We start from the raw sequence: 24,582 nt of genomic DNA, 5'->3' as shown, positions 1-24,582 counted from the left end.
AGAGGAGCAACGCACAAACACATGTATATATCTTATCTGAAGTGCTCACAAGAGAGGGCAATAATTTGTGCAAGTATTACTCACGCGCATATGAGAAGCTATAAACGTAGTTGTGGCTGGTGATTTTGTAGCTGATAACTAAGTAGTAAGTTCTTGAATGGAAAAGCCTAGAAGTATGCAACGAGAAATCAAAAAGTATAAAAGGCCGCGACAGTAGAGGCGCGAGAGTTAGTTTCATTTATGCTATCAATCAGTTTGAGTTAAGCAAGCTATCAGTAAGCGAAGTATAAGTGTTATTGTGAAGTACTTTAATAAGGGAATTTTGCATTATTGAAGAGTGGAGTTATTTATTCAACAGTTTAGTGATTCGAACTTAGCAGAAGGTTGCAAATAAGAGGATTTGCAGTAAATTCGTTACAATATGTTGTTCTTTACTGTTTTTATGTCATTTTCGTACTGATGTGCGCTTCGGAATCGTGGATCTCGAAATAGCATCAGAGAATTGGCTCAATTATCGCTAGAAAAAAACTTCCTAATGACATTGCGGGACTCATCTAAAATCTCGTGGACAATGGAGTGAAAATTAAGGAGGACAGAAGACGGATATGCGTATAAGAGAACTCAGCGTTTCAAAGCCAGAATTAGAATTTTTTGGCAAATATTTACGATAAGGTTAGGTTGAATTGGCCAGCGCGTGTGTTACCAGAAGTTTGTTTAACGATCAAACTAAAAAACCCTATCAAAAACCAGGAACTTTGTATGTATGTTATAAAACAACTCCATCCTCTTGGCAAATACTAGATATAGATCTAGGAGCTATGTCACTCGCTCCATCTAGATCTGACTGCTGTTCCACTCCTATTACCGGGTATATTGGCCTGGCAAGCACAGGGCACGGTCACAAAACGTAATATTTTCAACCTGTCTTTGTCCACCTTCGTACCGCTACTATAGCCTGGGACACTAGTCAACGTAGAAGAATCTTACCGTCCGATATATGTCCCATCTCTAGTAGCCAAGACACTTTAAGCCATTCTGCTTCCCTATTTCACTGAAAACTTGCGTATTGCCAATAATCAGCATGGCTTTCGAAAACTACTACCACCGCACTAAACGCCATCAACACGCACATAAATTGCGGATTGAATCAAAAACCCCACCACAAAACAATATTCGTAGCGCTAGACTTATCAAAAGCTTTTGATACAGTCAACCACGGCACGTTAATGCATGAATTGAAATGGTCCTCCCTTCTTCCAAGTCTCAAAAGGTGGACGGCAAGTTATCTGTCAGGTCGGCAGCCATCGGTGCATAACAGGAACGTAACACCTAAACCTAGAAGAATTAGCAAAGGGGAACCAAAAGGTGGCATCGTATCGCCGCTTTTGTCTAACTTCCACATATCCAAGCCCCCTTTGCCACCAGAAGGAGTTACCATTGTATCCTACGCCGATGACTGCACGATAATGGCTGCTGGTCCCGGCCCACCCATCGATGAGCAATGTAATAAAATAAAAAACTATCTCCCTGATCTCTCCAGTTTTTTCGCCTCGCCAAACCTGACATTGTCAAGGGCCAAATCATCGGCAACCTTATTTACAACATGGACATGGCAAATGTTGACCATATAAGACATCCGCGTCGATAGCATTACGCTACCGACTGTCTTACACCCAAAAATACTGGGTGTGCCGTTCGATCAGGATCTACATTTTGGAGAGCATGCAACCACAATTGTACTTAAAATCCAGAGCCGTAATAAAATCCTCTAATCTCTTACCAGCAGCACTTGGGGTAAAGATAAAGAGACGCTCATTACCATTTACAAAGCAAAAGGGCGGCCGATTGCATGCTACGCGTCCCCGATATGGTCGCCAAGCCTGAAGGTTACACACTGGAAGCATATACAGGCCTGCCAAAAGCAGCGCTCTCAGAATCGCTACGGGCTGCCTTCTTATGTCCCCTGAACACCACCTAGCTGGTGAGCCGAGAATACTCCCCATTAGGGAGAGAAATGAAATGCTAAGAAAACAGTTTCTGTTAAATACCCAGAAACCTGGTAATCCCAACAGACATCTGATTGAAGAGACCCCGGTTCCCAAGGGACTCGTGAAGTCATATCCGCCAGCATAATGAGGAATCACGGCAGCTGAGAACACAGTCGTACGTAGAAGAAAAACACAAACCGGTCCTCAGGGATATTCACAAAAAGGGGTCGGACCTCTATGTCATGAATTTCCGGCGAACTCCGTTCTAAGATATAAAAACCCTGAACTCGCAGAAGAGGTAATCATTCTCCCTAGGGAGACGCGCGTCACTCTAGCTCAACTTCGATCTGGATACTGTAACAGATTAAACTCTTACCTATCCAGATTCAACCCGGACATATATAATGTGTGTCCCGCTTGCAATGTGCCCCACATGATACCAACCATCTCTTTAATTGTAATGTGGAATCAACGTCTCTATCACCCCTCTCACTCTGGTTCACACCTGTTGAAACTGCAAGATACCTTGGACCTCCATTAGAGGATATTGATGACACTTTGTGAGTGGTCGCACCTATTGAATGGGGCATAGCACTGCTAAAGCAACAAGCACAAAATGTGTTCTTAAATTTTTTAATACCTCATAGCTTAAAAAGAACGAGCTAATTACAAGCTGGTTTTCAATAAACCAAGGTGCAGCTGTCGCATTGTACTGTTCTGGTATTGCGCTTTAACTGGAGTGTCTTGACTCCTAGCAATTTATCAACAGAGGATATTGGTCTTTATAAAATTATTAACATTTCATACTAACTTTTTGAAATGCCATCATCTCTCCTACAAGGACTTTTCAAAATTTTTACCAAAGGCCTCACAAAGTTGCTACATGTGTATGCAACATGTTAGGATAGAAAACTACAGAAGAACTAACCAGAAATAGTCGCGGAGTTATAATGAAATCTTAAGCTTTGTATAAGGAACAATATCTCCTAAGTCACCACTGTTGTAACTCTTCCCGATACTCTACAATTTTTCCAAAGCCCCATTGCAAACTTAGACGCGCTAGACTATAGTACGTTTACTGGTTAACCTGATGTAAAAAAGTTCTAATTTTGTTGTACAGTGTTATTTAGTAATTAAAACGGTGTTTTTCTAAATTTCAATACTTCTAAAAAAAGATTTTTTCACTTACCTCTGGAATATCATCAGGAACTTTACCCATCCATGACAGCGACAGAATTGTGCAATCACATTTTGTATTCACATTGCGTTCGAAATGCAAATGCATTCTGTCAAATCAGTGCAAATATTTAGGTCGGTGTATGATATTTACAAACAGCCAAGCATGCTCGCAACTGCAGAACTGGAATAGAAAAGAGTACATATGTATTGTGACTAATATTAGCTTCACTAAGCTGCTACTAAATAAATGCAAAACAACAATAAAGCAACCACTCGTATGTGAAAGCGACGAAGAGATAGTATCTCACACACAAAGGTGTAGTCATCAGCCGAAGTAGTTACTCACTCATACACACGCGTATGGCTATGGGAGCGGCGTGGACTACAGATATACATACATGAATATAGCTGGTAACTAACCAAGCATGAGCTACAACTGTTCGCGAAATTACTAGACTTTAGGAGAAATGGGTGAACAAGGAAACCGAGAGTATAAAAGCAGCGCAAGCTGAGTAATAACGAATCAGTTTGATTTAAACGCGCTATTAGTTGCGAAGTGCAGCATAATATTGAAGTATAATTGTACTACTCCCAAGGTAATCTAAATAAAGGCAGTTTGCAATACTGAGTATTGGAGTGATTTATTCAACAGTTTAGCGATTCGAACCTTAGCAGAAGTGCATAAATAATCAGAAATCCCCAGAATTCGTTACAGTATGTATGTATATGTTTAACTAGCAAATGTTATCAGAAATTGTATTACAGTAGAATCTCGAAAAAGTTAACCAAACTGAAACATTAACCTTTCTCGATTTGATTTTGGAGTTGGTAAGGCTCATGCGTAAGCTTCATTGGAAAATATGGTCAGACGTGTGCATGCCTGACGGTTGGAATCTAGTGTTCTTTGCCCAGCGTGCTCCGCCTACCTAACCAAAGATCCTGGGTTCACGCCCCGGGAATAGCAACATCAAAAATTCAGAAACAAGTTCTTTCAACTAGAAGAAAGTTTTTCTTTTTAGCGGGGTCGCCCCTCGGCTGAAATTTGGAAAGCACTCCAAGTGTATTTCTGTCATGAAGAGCTTCTCAGTGAAAACTCGTTCGCCTTTAAGCTGCCGTCCGAAATCGGCGTAAAACATGTAGGCTCAGTCCTGCCAACTTGTAGGACAAATTAAAAAGGACCACGACGCTAATTGGAAGAAAAGCTCAGCCTAAAATCTCTTCTCTTATTTTCTCTATTTTTTTAATAAATGTTACCAACTTACTCGAAAGCTTAACAATATCAACAAAGACCACGTTAATATGCCAATTGTCAAATTGTAAACTGTAAAAGCTGGTTTTATTTTTATCGAGTTAAGGGTCGACAAAAGTTAGTGAATAGCAGATTTGTTAAAATTAGTGTTAAGCAAATTTACTGCTACCAAATGATGTTAAATAAGTTAGTAAACAGCGCTACTGGTCTAGATAACTCATATTGGAGTAGTAAAAGAAAGGACCACATGAACAAGCGGTGTTTTGCAGAAACGGCTTACTCTCGTTGTATCACTGTGCGCTATGTCATACATTTTTGCGAAAAGTGTATAAAAACAATGAATTCGATTAAGTTGCAACAACTTAATGGATCAGTCTATTTGCTCCCCTGACCTTGCAGACTTTTAAAACAACCTGTCGCATGTTTCCCCCCCACATAATGCACATACCGGAATATTTTGCAGTGTATGGCTTTATGGTCTAACCATGTGAAAACGACGAATTTCCTGAGTATACCGGTGGATTTTCTTTATGAAATTTCAATGAAAAGGTGGACGTAAATAACAACACCAATAACAAACATTAATTCTAAAATATGACTATTCATAGCATTCTTGAAACTTAATAATATTATACAATAAATTTAACCAGTATCAAATAGTTACCGTCAAGGATGCGTATATGTACATTAGAGTATGCTAAAGAATGGAGATCTCCTTTTTTCGCTCTAACCCGAAAAAATCAAGGAATTTGTCCAAAAAAAAGTTGTATCAGAGGCGGAGCTCTTAATTTCAATTTCGAGAGGTCGTCCAAGATATTTGAAGTATTGCCATATAAATAACACGGGAACTAGGATTTTTAACATTATTTTGCCCTGCATAGTATGAAGCATTTTTTTTTTGATAAAATAAATACCTGGACTTTAAATTCTGGACAAAAAAATTTTTCAATCAAATTTATATAGTCGATATTGAAGTTTCTACAGATCTGCATATATGAGCAAAAACTGATAAAAATTATACTTTGCGCGCCTGTAAATGTTAAGGAAAAGTACTTTTCATCACGATATTAGGAGGAAAATATTTCTTCTTAAAGAACTCTCAGAAGACGAATAAACACGTTGAGCGAAGGTTGCGGAAAATTAGGGCTGATTACATTCACGACGGCGGTGTAGCCGCAACTTTTGTCATATTATTTTTACACATGGTCTTATGAGCATTGTGAATCAAACTAAGTGTGATATCTTCTGCATAGACGTCAAAATTCCAAAGTGATTAGATCACCTGATTTGTAATTGACTATAGCTGTCTCATTCTGTATCTCTTTCTACCCGCTGAAGATAACCGGCCCTATGCGCCGCCATATTGAACATCCTGTCAAAACGTAGCGATATTGAACATCCTGTAAGGCAGTTGACAGATAAGATATCACACTTAGTTTGATTTACATGCTTATCAATCACGAAAGCCGTTGTAACCAGATTAAACCTAATTCTATTTTGGGGAAGCGTCAGTGAGTGGCGTCCTTTTTATTTTGTCAATAAAAACTAAAATAGAAGTAAATAACATAATAAAAGCTAAAATCATTCTTTTGTGAATTTTTTTAAACATAATTAATATTATCTTCTATATTTTTCGCTACTGTTTGGTATAATTTATATTGGTGGCTGCCGCTTTCAAAGTAATCAAGAAGCCAATGCTTGGCTACGGTTGTCGTCAAGCTTTGCTTTATTGTGGTTTTGGTCTGTAGACGCCGGTTGAATGTAATCAGCCCTATTGTCGGTACAGTAATTGCACGTGTTGAGTATTATCACTCAGAGAATTCAGAGAGTTATCACTCAAAAACTGGCCAACAGTTGTGTTTGCTAAAATCGCCCATTGTGATGATACGGGGCTTTGGTGTCAACCATCAGACAAACTACAAAACTGATATTTAACTTTTTTCTGTCTTCAAAAGTTGGAAATTATCAAATTATCAATTCTTATATGTTCCTGTTCGACAGATTCCTGAAGATAACTTCAGAATGAAGTCGAAATATCGACAGTAAAAATAACTGACAAATATATGTTTTGTGTAAAAATCATTCTGTGGTTCCATTTTATATACTTTGTCTGGCCCATGATACAAAGAATGGAGGTAGTTCCATTTAGTGTGACGTTAGCCACTGGACTTTTGCGGAGACAATGACAATTTCACCAAAAACAAGCTATCAGATTGAAAAATGTTACGAATTTTTCTAATTTTGGTGGATTTCATATTAACGAATACGACTAAATTACTTTGATAGTTATTTTAAATAAAAAAGAAAAAAATGAGCTTCATGCCTTGGAAATATTTTAATACGAATTATCAGCCCAGAAAAGAAGGTTTTTAATAAGTTTTTCGAGCTACCGAAAATTCTTTTGGTGGAAGAAACATGGATCGAAGTATGCAAAACAAGGGAATATAACCTTTTTAAGTGTCCGTTTGTCAATTGCTTGCTCAAGGGACGTCCTTATAAACCGGCACCGCAATTTCTTGATAAATTGGCTACAAGTTCTAATTTTTTATTTTTTTTATTTATAGTATAATTCCAGCATTGCGCTTTAGGAGGGAATTGTTAAACTATTTTTTAGGGAGAACATTACCCTGTAGCTCTGCAGGTTAGCCACTAGTTATGAGAGTGGATTTGCCCTTTGTCCCAGAGGTCACCTTGAGGCAACCCCGCCTATACACATTCTGTGCCATTTTGGCATTGACATAGATGTGCAGACTTTGGAGGTACAATTTTTCTCAACATGCCTTGAGAAATATAGGGCCATGCTAGAACAACAGGATTTTTCGTGTATTTTTTTCTATCTAGGGGTCAAGCTGCCATAAATATATGAGCCATTAACCAATGTATGAGTAATTATCCTCTATTTTTCATTAATATTGCATGTTTTAATGTATTCTCAATCGATATAATTGCACATAAATCGTGCTAAAGCATATTATTATTGTCTCAGATGACCATTGCGTTTTCATCCTAAAGGAAATTTTCATCTCGAAAAACCACAATTTCGCCTTAAACAGTAACGGTACGGCAACGCTTCTGGCAAAACAACAAACATTATGAAACTTCAAAAACCCCCAAATACGTCAAAAAATTTGGAGTGGAACTACCTTCTTTTTTGTATCATGGTCTGGCCTAGAGCTTGATAATTTGTTCAAAATTTTCAGTTTTAAAAAATCTGTAGAAACTTCAATATCGACAATGTAAATTTGGCTCCAAAAATTTCTTAGTTCAATCTGATCCATGTACCTATTCATTTTCTTTTCAATATCGCCAATGAAAATTTGGCGCGAAACATTTTTTAGTTCAATATGATCCATTCATTTTTATTCATTTTAGCAATAAAAAATATCGTTTTCTCCATACTTTGCACGACAAAATAATATTAAGAAACCTAGTGCCCGTATTATTTAAATGGCTAAACTTCAAGTTCCTTTGAGGACTTCTTAAAATTAAAATTAAGAGCTTCGCCTCTGCTACAATTTTTGTTTGGACATATTCTCTGATTTTTTTCGGGTGAGGGAGAAAAAAAGAATATCGTAATTTTTTGCACAACCTAATATACATATGTAAATCCCTTGTGATTGATAGCGATAACAATAGCAATTATATTTTCCTTTTAACAAGGACTTTCTAAGCTGCAAGTGTGTTATTGGGTGATGACGTCATTTTCAATGACAATGTCAAAAATGGACAACATATATTTTTTATTATTCGTATTCGAAATGGTTAACTTTCGAACTCAAGACAAAAATATAAATATTTAAAAAATTAATAAGAATTAACTTATAACCTTTATACATACATACTTATGCATGTTTCAAATGTTTTTTTTCTGAGTAGGAGCATCAACAACTAACCATGATAGTTGATTGTCATTGCAAAGTGGGTACTGAAAATTTTTTAATTTTAATCTTACAGTATCTTTTTTAAAACAGCAAAATTACATCACTTAATTGAATCACTTCTTTAGTAAGTAAACAAAAATAAAATTGAAAGTTATGTAAACAAAATTATTATCATATAAGTGTATGGGTACTTAAGAATGCATACATATAATTTTCGACAAGTTACAAGCAGTTAACAAAAAAGAAAAAAACAAAATAGAAAAAACAAGTAAGGAAGGCTAAGTTCGGGTGTAACCGAACTGTCGGGTACCGCAAATTTATTTATATATGTAATACCAAGATTCCAAGGGCTTTTGACTTCGCCCTGCAGAACTTTTTTATTTTCTTCTACTTAATATAGTAGGTGTCACACTCACTTTGCAAAGTTTTTTTCTAAAGTTATATTTTGCGTCAATAAATCAATCCAATTACCATGTTTCATCTCTTTTTTCGTATTTGGCATAGAATTATGGCATTTTTTTATTTTTTCATAACTTTCGATATCGAAAAAGTGGGCGTGGTCATAGTCGGATTTCGGACATTTTTTACGCCAATACAAAGTGAGTTGAGATAAGTACATAAACTAAGTTTAGTAAAGATACATCGATTTTTGCTCAAGTTATAGCGTTAACAGCCGAGCGGAAGGACAGACGGTCGACTGTGTATAAAAACTGGGCGTGGCTTCAACCGATTTCGCCCTTTTTCACAGAAAACAGTTATCGTCCTAGAATCTAAGCCCCTACCAAATTTCACAAGGATTGGTAAATTTTTGTTTGACTTATGGCATTAAAAGTATTCTAGACGAATTAGATGAAAAAGGGCGGAGTTACGCCCATTTTGAAATTTTCTTTTATCTTTGTATTTTGTTGCACCATATCATTACTGGAGTCGAATGTTGACATAATTTACTTTTATACTGTAAAGATATTAAATTTTTTGTTAAAATTTTACTTAAAAAAAAATATTTTTTAAAAGTGGGCGTGTTCGTTATCTGATTTCGCAAATTTTTATTTAGCACACATATAGTAATAGGAGTAACGTGCCTACCAAATTTCATCATGATATCTTCAACGACTGCCAAATTACAGCTTGCAAAACTTTGAAATTACCCTCTTTTAAAAGTGGGCGGTGCCACGCCCATTGTCCAAAATTTTACTAATTTCCTATTCATTTCATCGCTTTATCCGTCTTTGGTAATGAATTATCGCACTTTTTCGGTTTACCGAAATTTTCGATATCGAAAAAGTGGGCGTGGTTATAGTCCGATATCGTACATTTTAAACAGCGATCTGAGATGAGTGCCCAGAAATCCACATACCAAATTTCATCAAGATAACTCAAAATTTACTCAAGTTATCGTGTTAACGGACAGACGGACGGACGGAGGGACGGACATGGCTCAATCAAATTTTTTTTCGATACTGATGATTTTGATATACGGAAGTCTGTATCTATCTCGATTCCTTTATACGTGTACAACCAACCGTTATCCAATCAAAGTTAATATACTCTGTGAGCTATGCTCAACTGAGTATAAAAACAATGTGACATTGAATAAATAGCAAAAATGCACATGTTCCTATGTACATAAGTGGTTCTTTTATTTTATAATAGCAAAATGGCTTAGTTCGAGTGTTTTGTATTAGATAAACCTTTTGATGCTATTGTTATGCACAATGGTGGATAGGGTCGTGGGGGCAGGGTTAGTGTAAAAAAAAATGCAAGTAACATTTTGCAAAATGAAATACATACTTGAATGCATGGACACCTAATAGAATATGTATTTAAGGAAGTGCATACAAGTTGCAAATATACATACACATTAGGATGGTTAAAAAACCAATTTATATTTTAGCTTCAAAGTAAGAACCAGTTCTTGTCTGTTTTGTGAAAACAAATTATCTTCCATTAATATTATAACACTGTACAAAACTTGGCTGCATATTGCACAAAAATAATTTTTTTCATCAGATTAATAATCCATGTTGAAAGAAAATAAGGTAGGTAATTCTTTGACATAAGCTGGGCTAGATGTCAGAGTATAGGGGAACCATAAAAGGTGACAGCATGGCGACATACATACATACAAACACAAATAAAAATTCCATGAACTTTTTTTTTGTAATTCGATAGACTAATGTCAAAATCGTATTGCGCCGGAAGTGTTAAATTATATTAAAAAAGTACCAATAAGCTGATTTCCAACCGGTATGTGTAAGGCTACGCCATGTGTCAGAGGCACAATTTGTAAAATTTTAAATGGGGTATTAGGGTGGTTGCAAAGTATATGGTGAATTTTAAATTAAGTTCTATCTTTCAGGGCACCCTCCTAAAATATGCCAATAGTTCAGAAAATTATTATTGTAAAGTTTCAGGCCAATCCGATTATGTTAACACGTGCCTTTAAATATTGATAGCTAAATAAACATACCCCATTAGGTTGGTTACAAGGCATATGGTGAATTTTAAATTTTGTTCTATCTTTCGGGGCATCTTCCTAAAGTATGCCAATAGATCAGGAAATGATTATTGTAAAGTTTCAGGCCAATCCGACAATGTTAATACGTGCCTCATTGAGGTCAAAGTTAGGAAAAACAGCAATATTTCAGAAAAAATATTAGTGTTTCGTCAGTAAAAGCGAAAAAAATTATGCCAGGAACTTCACTCGTATAACATTCGATAGGTAATTTTATTTGTATTAATTTTGATCTTACTATTTTTATAAAACGGTTATTTTTAGCGGTATTTGGCATTTATGCGATCAGGGTGGCCGCATTAAGATTAAGATGATCGGATAAATGCCAAATACTGCTAAAAATAACCGTTTTATAAAAATATTATTAAGATCAAAATTAATACAAATAAAATTACCTATCGAATGTTATACGAGTGAAGTTCCTGGCATAAATGGTTTCGCTTTTACTGACGAACACTAAAATTTTTTCTGAAAAATCGCTGTTTTTCCTAATTTCAACCTCAACGAGGCACGTATTAACATTGTCGGATTGGCCTGAAACTTTACAATAATCATTTCCTGATCTATTGGCATACTTTAGGAAGATGCTCCGAAAGATAGAACAAAATTTAAAATTCACCATATGCCTTGTAACCAACCTAATGGGGTATGTTTATTTAGCTATCAATATTTAAAGGAAAAATACTTTAAGAGCTGTTAAAAGCTGTGAGCTGATTAAAATACATACAACTAAAATTCCGCATCACAAAAATAAAGCAAAATCTTTATACTCCTTTAAGGAGAGTGATGCTTCTTAGACTCTGACCTCTTAAATATGAAAACTACCCTGCAGACCATTGTTAAGCAGTTTGTGCCCTCTCGGCATTGCGACTACGTCTTTTTCTTTGCTTAGGGTATTAGGATTTTTAGCATACAAAAGTTTCGACTCGTTCTCAGACTTCGCCTCACATGGGAGTCTTGCCCTAACTTTACAAGTTTGAAAAAACTCCCTTTATATATTTCAATTAGTTAATATTGTTCAGCCTTATCAACTCAACTCCATTGTTTCGACTGACATCCGTTGTTCATCTTCTTATTGACAGACGGAGTAGCAACATTTTGCTTATTTTAGAATCTCAGACTAAAACCGGGGGCTCTGTGTCACCACACTTTCCCTTTTCAATCACTTCGTAGCAGCAGCGCTCTTTCCTGCAACAAGGCCGCCGTTACTTCGCAAGGTGGCTCAGTGAGGTGAAGGCTATGACTAAGTCTTAACATCAAGGACAAGCTGCCCGTCCTAGAAATTACTTAAGATCCAATAGAGGGAAAAGAGACCGCTGCATGTATGTTAGCGGTGCTTGAAGCTCAGGGAAACCGTTATATTGAACCGAATACGAACGAGCAATATACATATTTTCTGACAGAATAAGTTCTTGTGTGTTCTTGGATAGGTGTTACGTTGTTGAACGTCAGAAAAAAACGGCCAACAAATTGAAAGAAAGATACAAGTGTAATTGCGAACAAAAAAATCGTTTTTGGACGTTTTTATTTTAAGGAAGTGGTAGCGCTGTCAATGGTTTATGTCAAATGGGGGCAATGGCGGAGAAGAAGGAGAGCTACCTCTCTATATTTGTATCATGGATTGATCTACAAACAAGGAAGTAATTTCCCCCTTTTTGAAGTTAGACTTTAAAATATAGGGCTTTTTTCTTATTTGATTTCTAACAATTTTTTTATTGCAAGCTTATGAAAACAAAGAGATTAAGGTCGAGCTTCTCTTTCAATTTGCTTTTTAGTTTCATCTATACATTCACGGAATGGGTCCTATATTTTTTATGCCGACTCCGAACGGAATTTGCAAACAGATAGATTTTCGTGGAGAGGATTTTCATGGCAAAAACACTCTTGAAGTGTCTGACGAACTACTGCCGAAAGACGACCGCACTTTGGGTTTTTTTGTAATTATTTCAAGTCTAAATAACAGGTGTTGAAAGGGGCCAAAAGGCAGATCTTCGAAAAAATTAAAAGCAATCAATTACATAGCGCCACAAAAATAATTGGAGGATCTAATGTCCATAATTGTTGAAAAGATATGTTTGCATCCATTTTTTCAGTCTATTGTTAATAATTAGGAGAAGAGCAGAATATGCAATTGTGATCGTATGTACGCTGATTTTATTGATTAAACCATTTTTTTGAGTAGCGGTCAAGCTCTTCTCTAAATCGGCATTTTAAAAAACTACCACTGTGGGTGATCGCAATTTCTTTTGTGATTGATAATTTATTTATTTTAGCTTTTGAATTTATTATAGGGGCGTTCAGGATTTTGTGCAAATGGTCTAGCATCATTGTATTTTTTTTTTCAATAATATTAATTGGACGTTGTGGCAGCGCACTGCCCTCAAGTGGCCCAATGACTCCAGGCTAATCCTGTTTGTTTTTGTTTTTGGAAAGGTTCGTTAAGTTCGAAATTCGTTCTACACTGTTTTAAAAGAAGAGGTTTGTAGTGTCTCGTCGTTCGACAGGGAACACTAGAGTTCACTTCGTTCCGAAGAAATGGGCTTGAAATCTATCCATTCAGTAGTTTTGTCATAAATATTACGCAAACATTTCCCTTCGACTAGCAAGAGTTGGAAGATTGATAAGTTTTAATCGATTTGTGTAAGGTAGAAGAGTCTCATTAAAAGTTCCATAAGGCAAATAGTAAATACTGTTTTTGTATGGATTCGAGCTTGTCAGTATGGACTTCAAAACGTGGATTGCAGACTATTGAGCCATACTCTAATATCGGTCTAACCAATGTTGTGAACACGGTTTTCGTAACGTAGGAGTCGCTAAACTCTTTTGACCACCTTTTCACAATTGCTAAAACACATTTAGCTCTATTGGTAGTTGCACTTATATGAGAGTTGGAGCTAAGTTTGCAGTTCATTGTAATTCCCAAGTCTACAAAAACATTAACACTTTCAAGGTTTTGATTGTTAATTGTATAAGAAGCGCGAAAAACACATAAATTTCCATTTTTGAAGATTAAGCGGCATGTGGTTCACATTGTACCAACTAGCTAAGCAATTCAAATCCGTCTGAAGTAAAGAACGTTCTTCAATTGACGCGTAACTCTTAAAAAGTTTTACATCATCAGCATACATCAAGATTTTAGAATATTTTATAGTTGCAGAGATATCGTTTATAAGTAGCAAAAACAGAATTGGGCCAAGATGACTGTCCTGAGAAACACCAGAGGTGACACTAATGAAACTCGAAAACATATTTTTAAAGATTACTCTTTGTGTTCTGCGACAGAGATAGGAGGAAATCCATCGAGTGAGACTAGGTTGAAAGCCATGCATGTCGAGTTTATAGACAAGTAAGGAGTGACACACTTTATCGAATGCTTTACCTAAATCGGTGTATATAACGTCGGTGTGAAGATTTTCTCTGAACCCGTTAGAAATGTGAGTTGTGAACTCAAGTAAATCAGTTATGGTTGATTTGCGCTTACAAAACCCATGCTGAGAACTTGCAATTAATGTTGAAATCGAAAATGTTGGCTGATTTCTAACGATTGCTTCGAACAACTTAGGAATAGCGGACAGTCTAGCTATGCAAAGATAGTTTTCAATGGCCGAATTAATGCCACTTTTATGGAGACGGATGAGAAGGGATTCTTTCCATGCCGACGGAAAAATTCCATACTTTAAACTGGTTTTCCACAACGTCGTGGCAAATACGCAACATCAACGGCCATAGTTTATTTTTTTAACATTGAATAGAAAATGAGGAACTGTCAATACAAAACAAAATGTGAAAGGAAAAATTTAAAAATGAAAAGAGCTTATATTTCCTATTGCGACGCTTCCAATATCAAATGCACACAGTTCTGAACTCCCTTAATATAAAACAAGTAAGGACGGTACTGTTTCCGGCTGTGCCGAAGATTTCATACCTTTCATGAATGGGGGCTGAACAATAATCTTATCCTATCCGAAGATAAGAAATATATAGTGAACAGATGTACATACCTAAGCGATTTTTATGATAAATATAAAATAAAAAAATAGGTAGGTACTTTGTGTGAGGATGCAAAGTTTCACGTTTTTTGTGGTCTGCATGTAAAAACTATGACTACGAAGCACTTATTTCAACAACATATGTATGACGTAAGCGTAAGTATTTGATGAAATTTGAAACTTCTAGCCAATCTCTATGAGTTTTTCGGACAACAATATATGCTATATACGCAAGCATTTGGTGAAATTTGAATTTTCTAGCTTTTACAATGGGGCAGAAATTGCGAAAAGCTTCTTCTCTGAACAATCGGTTGTATGAGATATATACTATATACACCACCGATCTTTATGATTTCTTCAGACAACAATATATGCTATATACGTAAGCATTTAGTGAAATTTGAAGTTTTTAGCTGTTAAAATGGGACAGAAATTGCCAAAAGCTTTCTTATTTGAACAATCGATTGTATGGGATAGTATATAATATATATGACCGATCTCATCCATTTTTTTCAGACAACAATATGTGTAATATACGAAAGCATATGGTGATGTTTGAAGCTTCAATCTGATAAATTTAGGAAGATATGACAAAAATCCTCTTTTTCTGAAAAATCCGTTGTATGGAGGATATATGCTATAGTGGTCCGATGCGGCCGGCTCCGACAAATATCTAATCGGGCACCTAAATACACCCGCTCACCGAATTGTATCAAGATATCTGAAAAATTGAGGGACTAGTTTGCATACAAACAGACAGACGGACAGACGGACATGGCTAAATCAACTCAGCTCTTCGTCCTGATTATTTCGGTATACTTAATGGTGGGCCTATCTATTTTCCTTTAAGGACTTACGATTTTGGGATTCGCGACGAAGTTAATATACAATTTCATTTTCATGAAAGGTATAATTATAAAGTAATATACATCCATTGATGGATTGCCTGCGGAGCTATTCAAGTTCGGTGGCGAGGAGTTGGTAAGGCGCATGCAGCAGCTTCTTAGCAAAATATGGGCGGACGAAAGCATGCCCGACGGTTGGAATCTAAGTGTTCTTTGCCCAGTCCACAAGAAGGGGGATACTGCAAAATGCACCAACTATCGTGAAATCAGCCTTCTTAATATCGCATATAAGGTCCTTTCAAGTGTATTGTGCGAAAGATTGAAGCCCACCGTGAACCGGCTGATTGGACCTTATCAGTGCGGCTTCAGACCTGGTAAATCTACCATCGACCAGATTTTCACAATGCGCCAAATCTTGGAAAAAACCATATAGTAAGACGGGTACAATAAGTGACTTGTAGAGAATGATTTTCATTTGCCGAGAGAGTACTTTACTTTTTTCAATTGCCTACTTATTACAAAGTAGCATTTATTGACAAGAGTGATTCTTCGCTGAATTTCAAAGCTGATGTAGTTGTATGTTAATGCTAGTTCACAATTAAACAAGGTCTTTCTCTGCGCTGAATCTTTGTCCTTTCGTTTTAGTTAAAACAAGTAAGGAAGGTTAAGTTCGGATGTAACCGAACATTACATACTCAGTTGAGAGCTATGGTGACAACATAAGGGAAAATAACCATGTACATAGGAAAATGAACCGAGGGTAACCCTGGAATGTGTTTGTATGACAAGTGTATCAAATGAAAGGTATTAAAGAGTATTTTATGAGGGAGTGGGCCATATTTCTATAGGTGGACGCCATTTAGGGATATCGCCATAAAGATGGGCCAGGGCTGACTCTAGAATTTGTTTGTACGATATGGGTATACGTGGACGCCGTTTCGAGATATAGCCATAAAGGTGGATCAGGGTTGACTGTAGAATTTGTTTGTACGATATGGGAATCAAATTAAAGGTATTAATGAGGGGTTTAAAAGGGAGTGGTGGTAGTTGTATATGTGAAGGCGTTTTCCAGATATCGACCAAAATGTGGACCAGGGTGACCCAGAACATCATCTGTTGGATACCGCTAATTTATTTATATATGTTACACCACGAACAGTATTTCTGCCAAGATTTGAAGGGTTTTTATTTCGCCCTGCAGAACTTTTTCATTTTCTTCTACTTAATATGGTAGGTGTCACACCCATTTTACAAAGTTTTTTTCTAAAATTATATTTTGCGTCAATAAACCAATCGAATTACCATGATTCATCCCTTTTTCGTATTTGGTATAGAATTATGGCATTTTTTTCATTTTTCGTAATTTTCGACATCGAAAAAGTGGGTGTGGTCATAGTCGGATTTCGGCCATTTTTTATACCAATACAAAGTGAGTTCAGATAAGTAAGTGAACTGAGTTTAGTAAAGATATATCGATTTTTGCTCAAGTTATCGTGTTAACGGCCGAGCGGAAGGACAGACGGTCGACTGTGTATAAAAACTGGGTGTGGCTTTAACCGATTTCGCCCATTTTCACAGAAATAAGTTATCGTCCTAGAATCTAAGCTGCTACCAAATTTCACAAGGATTGGTAAATTTTTATTCGACTTGAGGCATTAATAGTATCCTAGAAAAATTAAATGAAAAAGGGCGGAGCCACTCCCATTTTGAAATTTTCTTTTATTTTTGTATTTTGTTGCACCATATCATTACTGGAGTTGAATGTTGACATAATTTACTTATATACGGTAAAGATATTAAATTTTTTGTTAAAATTTGACTTAAAAATTTTTTTTTTTAAAGTGGGCGTGGTCGTTCTCCGATTTTGCTAATTTTTATTAGGCATACATATAGTAATAGGAGTAACGTTCCTGCCCAATTTCATCATGATATCTTCAACGACTGACAAAATACAGCTAGCAGCAATTTTAAATTACCTTCTTATAAAAGTGGGCGGTGCCACGCCCATTGTCCAAAATTTTACTAATTTTCTTTTCTGCGTCATAAGTTCAACTCACCTACCAAGTTTCATCGCTATCTGAGATGAGTGCTCAGGAACCGACATATCAAATTTCACCAAGATACCTCAAAACTTACTCAAGTTATCGTGTTAACGGACGGACGGACGGACATGGCCCAATTAAATTTTTTTCGATCCTGATGATTTTGATATAAGGAAGTCTATATCTATCTCAATTCCTTTATACCTGTACAACCAATCGTTATCCAATCAAAGTTAATATACTCTGTGAGCTCTGCTCAACTTAGTATAAAAAACATACCCAAGTTTTACTCCGAAAGTTGAGCCCATATGAAGCCGAAAACTCGAAAGACTCGTTTGCCTTAAAAGCGAGTATTTGCGCAGACTCGAGTTTATGAGTAAAAGTTGGAAATTTTTTTGTGTGCGAAAAGTAAACAAGCTACCTTATACCTAAAAAAAAAATAATCGAGTTCGATCAACTGCTTTTTTTTAGGGGTGAGGCCTGTTGTAATTTCTTTTAACCATGATTTAGAAAACTATCGAAATACGCTCTTCCTCCAATTGGGGGTTCACGCCGATCACTATATCGGCGTCGCGACGTAGGCACTATTATATACCAGCGGAGGCGGCATGGGCGGCGCGCCGGTGTACGCCGGTGTTCTTGCTTTAAAAAGCTTTCTTCTATTTAAAAACATAATATCTAGGAAAGCTTTTGTTTGGATGTATTTAAGGGAATCAACGTTTTGGCGATTTCGGAAAGATCCGGGGTTTTTGCCCCAAAGTCTCGCGGATCATTCAAAAAATTACAAGAGCAGCTCCTTGCGGAGGGACTGTCCTTCATTCACTTACTCCAGGGAGGCTTCGAACTAGATGTTTACGCCGATCAATTTATCGGCGGTGGCGGCATAGGCTCTATAGGCTCTACGCTGGTGTTCTTATTTTAAAAAGCTTGATTTTTCTATTTAAAAAAATAATATTTAGGAAAGGTTTTGTTTGTATGTATTTAAGGAAATCAACGTGTTGGCCATTTCGGAAAGATTCGGGGTTTTTGCCTCAAGATCTCGCAGACCGTTTAAAAATGTTCAGGAGTAGCTCCTTGCGGAGGGATTGTCCCTCGTTCACTTACTCCAGAGAGGCTTCGAACCTAACCCCGGTCTTTGGAATTGGTACTGCTGCGTCTGCTGAAAAGAAATAGAGATACATAAAATAGTCACACTTTTGTCTGTATAGTATGTCGTTCAAAGCGTAGTTTCACCTAGGGCTAACTCCTAGTAATCGTCGCGAACACAATTTCTTTAAATCATTTGTGGCTCCTTGGCGGTCACGCACAAAGGCGACTTACGGTTGTTATTAATGGTCATTAATACTCATGACTCTCGTGGCACAGGGCGCCTCCAATTTTTTCGGCTGTTTTCAAGACTACAATTCCCGATGTGCGAACAGTAGCAAACCCGTCCACCAGTCGCTACCTCGCCTCCTGACCCTCACACCATATGCCAACACAGAAGACTGCGACTTCGAACTCATACCTTCGTCGACGTCACTTTCCTAGAAGCTCTAGGCGTAGCTCCGAAGACTTTCCAACGTATGCTTTTGTCGAGCTATGCTTCCCAGCTACACTAGAGAAGCACCTTGAAACGTTAGGGAGTGACTATTCGGCCAAGGATGCCGCCCTCGTCTAAGTGGATGTCATTGCGGAATGGGTGAAAATTGTATAATCCTCGGCGCATCTACATAATTAAAATTTTACAAGGACCCTGGATAAAATTTTTAAAATGTAGACCAAAGTTTGCAGACGTTTGTGTTCACAACATTGATTTCAATAGTCTTCCTTAAATAAATCGATATTTTATAATGAAAGTCAACCGATTTTAAGTTGGAAGATGTTAACTGTTGTTTTCCGGCCTTATGATATAAGAGCTCATTATGGATGACCGCGTAGCTTCAGACTAGTTTGACTGTCCACTACGTTAGGGTAGTAGCACACACGGTCATTAGTTCGACTGTCTTGGGAAAGCTTTTACTTCACCACTTTGAGTGTTCTTGCGAAGGACAAAGCCTCACCTGATAAATATATTTGCCTATGTATTATTCACATTTGTAAAAGGAGCCGTAACGTGTAGGTGATATTTAAACTTGGTTGATAGGCTATAATCAATGTGCTTCACTCCAAGGGTCTAGTTTTGGATAGGACCGCCAACTTTAGGAAAGGTCAAACCGGGAGACTTGGGTGTTGAAGGATGAAGTGTGAAAATCAAAATTAACATTTCAGACGCTTTGTATAGTTTCGCAAATAAACAACAGATGTTTGAATGTAAGCCCAAGTGATTTTTCAAAACCTTCTCATACGAACATATAAAAAAAAAGTAAGGCGCGATAACCTCCGAAGAGGTTTTAGGCCGAGCTTCTCTTCCAATTCGTGTCGTGCTCCTCTTGATTTTCGCTACAAATTGGCCGGGCGGGACCTACATGTTTTATGCCGACTCCTAACGGCATCTGCAAGCAGATAAGTTTTCACTGAGAGCTTTTCATGACAGAAATACACTCGGAGCGCTTACCAAACACTGCCGAGGGGCGACCCCGCTTAGAAAAAATTTCTTCTAATTGAAAAACCTTAAGGGCGAATTAATGGTGACTTATAACCATAAAGCCATAACCAGATAAAACAGCTGATCGAATCTACCTTAAGGAAATCAATGTAATCGAGTTAGCGTTATGGTACGGCACCATTAATCGATTACATTGATTTCCATAAGGTAGGTTCGATCAGCTGTTTTATCTGGTTATGGCTTTATGGTTATAAGTCACCATTATTATTTCTAAAATTTTGATGTTGCTTTTGCCCGGGTGTGAACCCAAGGCATACGGTGTGGTAGGCGGAGCACGCTACCATTACACCACGGTGGCCGGTACGTACATATATCCTCAACTTAAGTATGAGGTAAGAATCATTTCTACTAAAGGATTTTGCATCACTGATTTCGCTTATTCTTTCAGCCAATCGCAATATAATTTTTTTTTTTTAAATCGGCACTTCTTGGGTATTTTGCTTTTTTAACAACTTGAGGACAATTTGAAAACATGTTCGCCGTGGGTCATTTTATTTGAATTCATTGTTCGTTATAAATTTTTTGAAAAAAAAAAAAAATATATGCAAAGTGAGCATATAAATTTATTATATAACTTTTCTTTTACTGTTTTGTTTTAATAACTTGGTAAATTGGGCGATGCAAAGTTCGTGTTCAGCTGACATCGAAAACGCCTGTTTTTTTTTAAATAACTTTTGAACAGTTAGAAAGAGTTAAATTTCGCAATTAGTTTCTTATAACTGGCAGTGATGCGCATCCGTTGATACAACTTTCGACCATACCCGACCAATTTTCGACACGAACAATAAATGGCCTAAACAGTCTTAAACGAGAAAATATAGTAACGCGCTGATATTTTTGACATTCGGCGGCGGCGTATATCTCTACTTCGAACCTAGCCCCGGTCTAAGGGACTGGTAATGCTGCGTCTGCCGAAAAAAATTGAAGTACTTAAAATGGCTACATTTTTGTCTGTATATCTCGTACAAAGTGCAGTTTCACCGAATGATATGTTCTGGTTTAACTTCTAATACTCTTTATCGACACGATTTCTTTAAATTATTTTTGATCCCTTGCTGGTCACTTACAAGGGCGGCTTACGGTTGCTATTAATGGTCTCTTAATGCTCATGGCTCTCATGCCACAGTTTTAACAATGAGCATCAACGCTGACCTATTGTTAATCGCGCCAAGGGGGCATTTATTTTTTTCGTCTGTTTTTGGAGCTATAATTCCCGAAGTGCGAACAGTAGCAATCCTGTCCACCACCAGTCGCTACCTCCTGGCCCTCATACAACATACCAGCACAGAAGCTATAGGACTGCGACTTCGAACTCATATCTTCGTGAACGTCACTAGAAGATCTATGTATAGCTCAGAAGACTTTCTAACGGATTTTTTTTGTCACGCTATACTGCCGAGCACTACCAGAGAAACACCTTGAAACGTTAGGGAATAACTATTCGGCCAAGGATGCCGCCCTCGAAATCAGCAGTCCAAGTGGATATCATTGCGTAACTCATGGGTGAAAATAGTATAATCCTATTTAATTTAAATGTTATAAGGACCCTGGATACCTTTTTTTTAAATGTAAACCAAAATTTGCAGACGTTTGTGTTCGAAAGATTGATTTCAATAGTCTTCGCTAAACCAAAACGGTCAGGGCTGTCATGGAATCCAATTGTTGTCAGAATCGGATTTAAAAACGACAAAATAATTACTTTGGTGTCATGAAATCCAATGTTATCGGTTTAATGTTCGAATTGGAATTAGTGTCGGTTTTAGGTGTCACAGAATCCGATAATATCGATTTTGCTATCGGAAACAATCCAATCAGTTACATGCTGTTGGATTTAATTTTTCCCTAGTTGTATTTCTCTTGCAGTTGAGTATTTTCTAAAAATGTAAGTAAATAAAGGTTTATTTTATAAAAATAAATGTAAATTTACATATGTTTTCATTCTTAATAGGGGAAACATAAAAATTCAATGCAAAATAGTATTTTGCCTGAATTTACGGAGAAACATCCAGATATTGCGGAGGGCTTCACGAAGCACATCATCTAAAATCGTTGACACCGTGCTTCTTCCTACACTCATGCTAGAATTCTTGCTAACTGATCTTTGATAGGGTCCTTCAGCTAAAAATCGTAACGTAGCTGCTAGTTGCAGCACTGGCAGAACTTTCGAGCGACTTAAGCGTTCTTCAATGGTGTCCAATACCATTCGGAAAGCCTCTTTGTTTATGCTATAGTATGCAATGAAACTGCAAGTACACTATAAATATTTCGAAATGCACATTAAGGAATATTTTTACTTACGCTGTCTCTGGCAGCTGCAATGGATTGCTGCGATCTCTCAAAATTTTTCTTTTGACTTTCTCACAACTTTCATCTACCAATAACATAAATGCTACAACTGCTGATGCCATTTTGCACTCAATAAATTTGTTTATTTCTGTTTAAATGCACAAAACAATTAATTTTACAAAATTTTGCCAAAAAAATTAACATCAAAATTGCCGATGCACCGATAACACTGCAATTCAGCTGATTTGAACATTGCTTTTATTTACATTCGAAAAGAGCAAAACCAATACGGTTTTATGACACCAATTTAAATCAATATTGGTTTGTACTTCCGACAAAACGCAAAACCGACTTGGATTCCATGACAGCCCTGGATATTTTAGAATGAAAGTCGACCGATTTTAAGTTGAAAGATGTTAAGGTCAGTTCAAACTGTTGTTTTCCAGCCTTTTGATTCAAGAATTCATTATGAATAACCGCGCAGCTTTAATTTTCAAACTAGTTCGACTGTCCACTACGTTAGAGTAGTAGCACACCCGGTCATTTGTTCGACTGTCTGGGGAAAACTTTTGCTTCACCACTTTTAGTGTTCTTGCGAAGTTCAAAGCCTCATCTGGTTAATATATGTGCCTACGTATTCACATATGTAACAGGGGCCGAAACGTGTAGGTGATATTTAAACTTGGTTGCTAGGCTATAATCAATGTGATTCAATCCAAGGGACTAGTTGGGATAGGGCCGCCAACTTTAGGAAATGTCAAACCGGGAGACTTGGGTGTTAAATGGTGAAGTATGAAAATCAATTTAACACATCAGACGCTATTATAAAGTTTCGCAAATAAACAGCAGATGTTGGAATATAAGGCCAAGTGATTTTTCAAACCCTTCTATCTTCAACTTAAGTATGAGGTGAGAATCATTTCAAAGGAGAGTTTAAACCCCTGGGACCTACTAAAGGATTTTGCGTAACTGATTTCGCTTATTATTTACGCCAATCGGAATATAGAATTTTTTAAAAAATCGGCATTTTTTCGGGTAACTATCTTTTTTAATAACTTAAGGACAATTTGAAAACATGTTCGACTTGAGTCATTTTATTTATATTCATTGTTCTTTCTTAATTTTTTTTTTAAATTATGCAATATAATTTGGGGGGGCTAAGATACTTGGCTTGGATATCATAAGTGGTTTCAGGCTCTGGATCAGGGACTGATATCAGTCTTAGACCGGCCATAGTGACGAATGTCACGCGTGATTAGTTATCACGTCCTGCACGAGGTGCCCCTGCTTCTACTGATAATGGCGGATCTAGAGAGGACAACTCGATAAAACCCGCACCCCTTGAGTCATTGTGCCGAGCTCAGGGGAGGGAGAGTCAAGATCGGTACACAACGGTGACGAACTGGACTGTTTTAGGACTTTGATTTCACTTTACATTTTGACTTGATGACATTGGGCTGGTAGGTGCGGTATTCTGCCACTTTAGTAGGTCGGGGTGAAACTCTACCAAAATGGCTGGTAGGCTAATGCTGCACCTGCCCACGTCCCGTTAAAACCGTGGCGGGCCTCAAGGTACGTTCCGGCTCCGTCGCCGTTAAGTTGGTGGTGTAGGTGCGGTTGAAGATTTTCCCGCTTCGCGTCCGGTCTGGCTCTGAACGCATTACTCATAAGGTAATGCGTCAACCCTCGCGTGGCCTCCCTGCGTAGCATAGATAACCACGAGATCGTTAAAGGGCGACTACACAATCGGCTCCGGATAGCGGCCTTGAGGGGGGACTTTTTTAGAATGGACAATACTAATACGAATCCGCCAAGGATGGGGTGCGGAAGAAGAGCGCTTTTGATGGAAATCCGTCAAATCAATCTTCAGCACTCTAAGGCGGCTTCCGCAAATTTGTTGCTCTGCCTTGAAAAAGGCGGAGTGGATATAGTCCTTGTCCAGGAGCCGTGGCTGAGTAGTAAAGGCAGTAAGATTTCTGGATTAAGGACTGGAAAATTCAACACCTTGGTGCATGGGGAGG

At 37.3% G+C, this 24,582-nt stretch overlaps 1 protein-coding gene across 6 annotated transcripts in view; it reads right to left on the bottom strand.

The window, feature by feature from the left end:
- Tusp (WD40 superfamily protein Tusp) overlaps positions 1–24,582 on the bottom strand; it is a 132,944-nt gene that overhangs the window by 87,243 nt on the left and 21,119 nt on the right. For all 6 annotated transcript variants that reach the window (XM_067761334.1, XM_067761331.1, XM_067761329.1 and 3 more), the window contains one exon: positions 3,178–3,348. In XM_067761334.1, coding sequence (XP_067617435.1) covers positions 3,178–3,273 — 96 coding nt within the window. In that variant the 5' untranslated portion in view covers positions 3,274–3,348. The remainder of the gene's footprint in view (positions 1–3,177; positions 3,349–24,582) is intronic.

The sequence above is a fragment of the Eurosta solidaginis genome, chromosome 1 (genome assembly GCF_040869045.1).
Source record: "Eurosta solidaginis isolate ZX-2024a chromosome 1, ASM4086904v1, whole genome shotgun sequence".
Taxonomy (NCBI): domain Eukaryota; kingdom Metazoa; phylum Arthropoda; class Insecta; order Diptera; family Tephritidae; genus Eurosta; species Eurosta solidaginis.
This window is presented reverse-complemented; position numbering and strand designations above follow the sequence as displayed.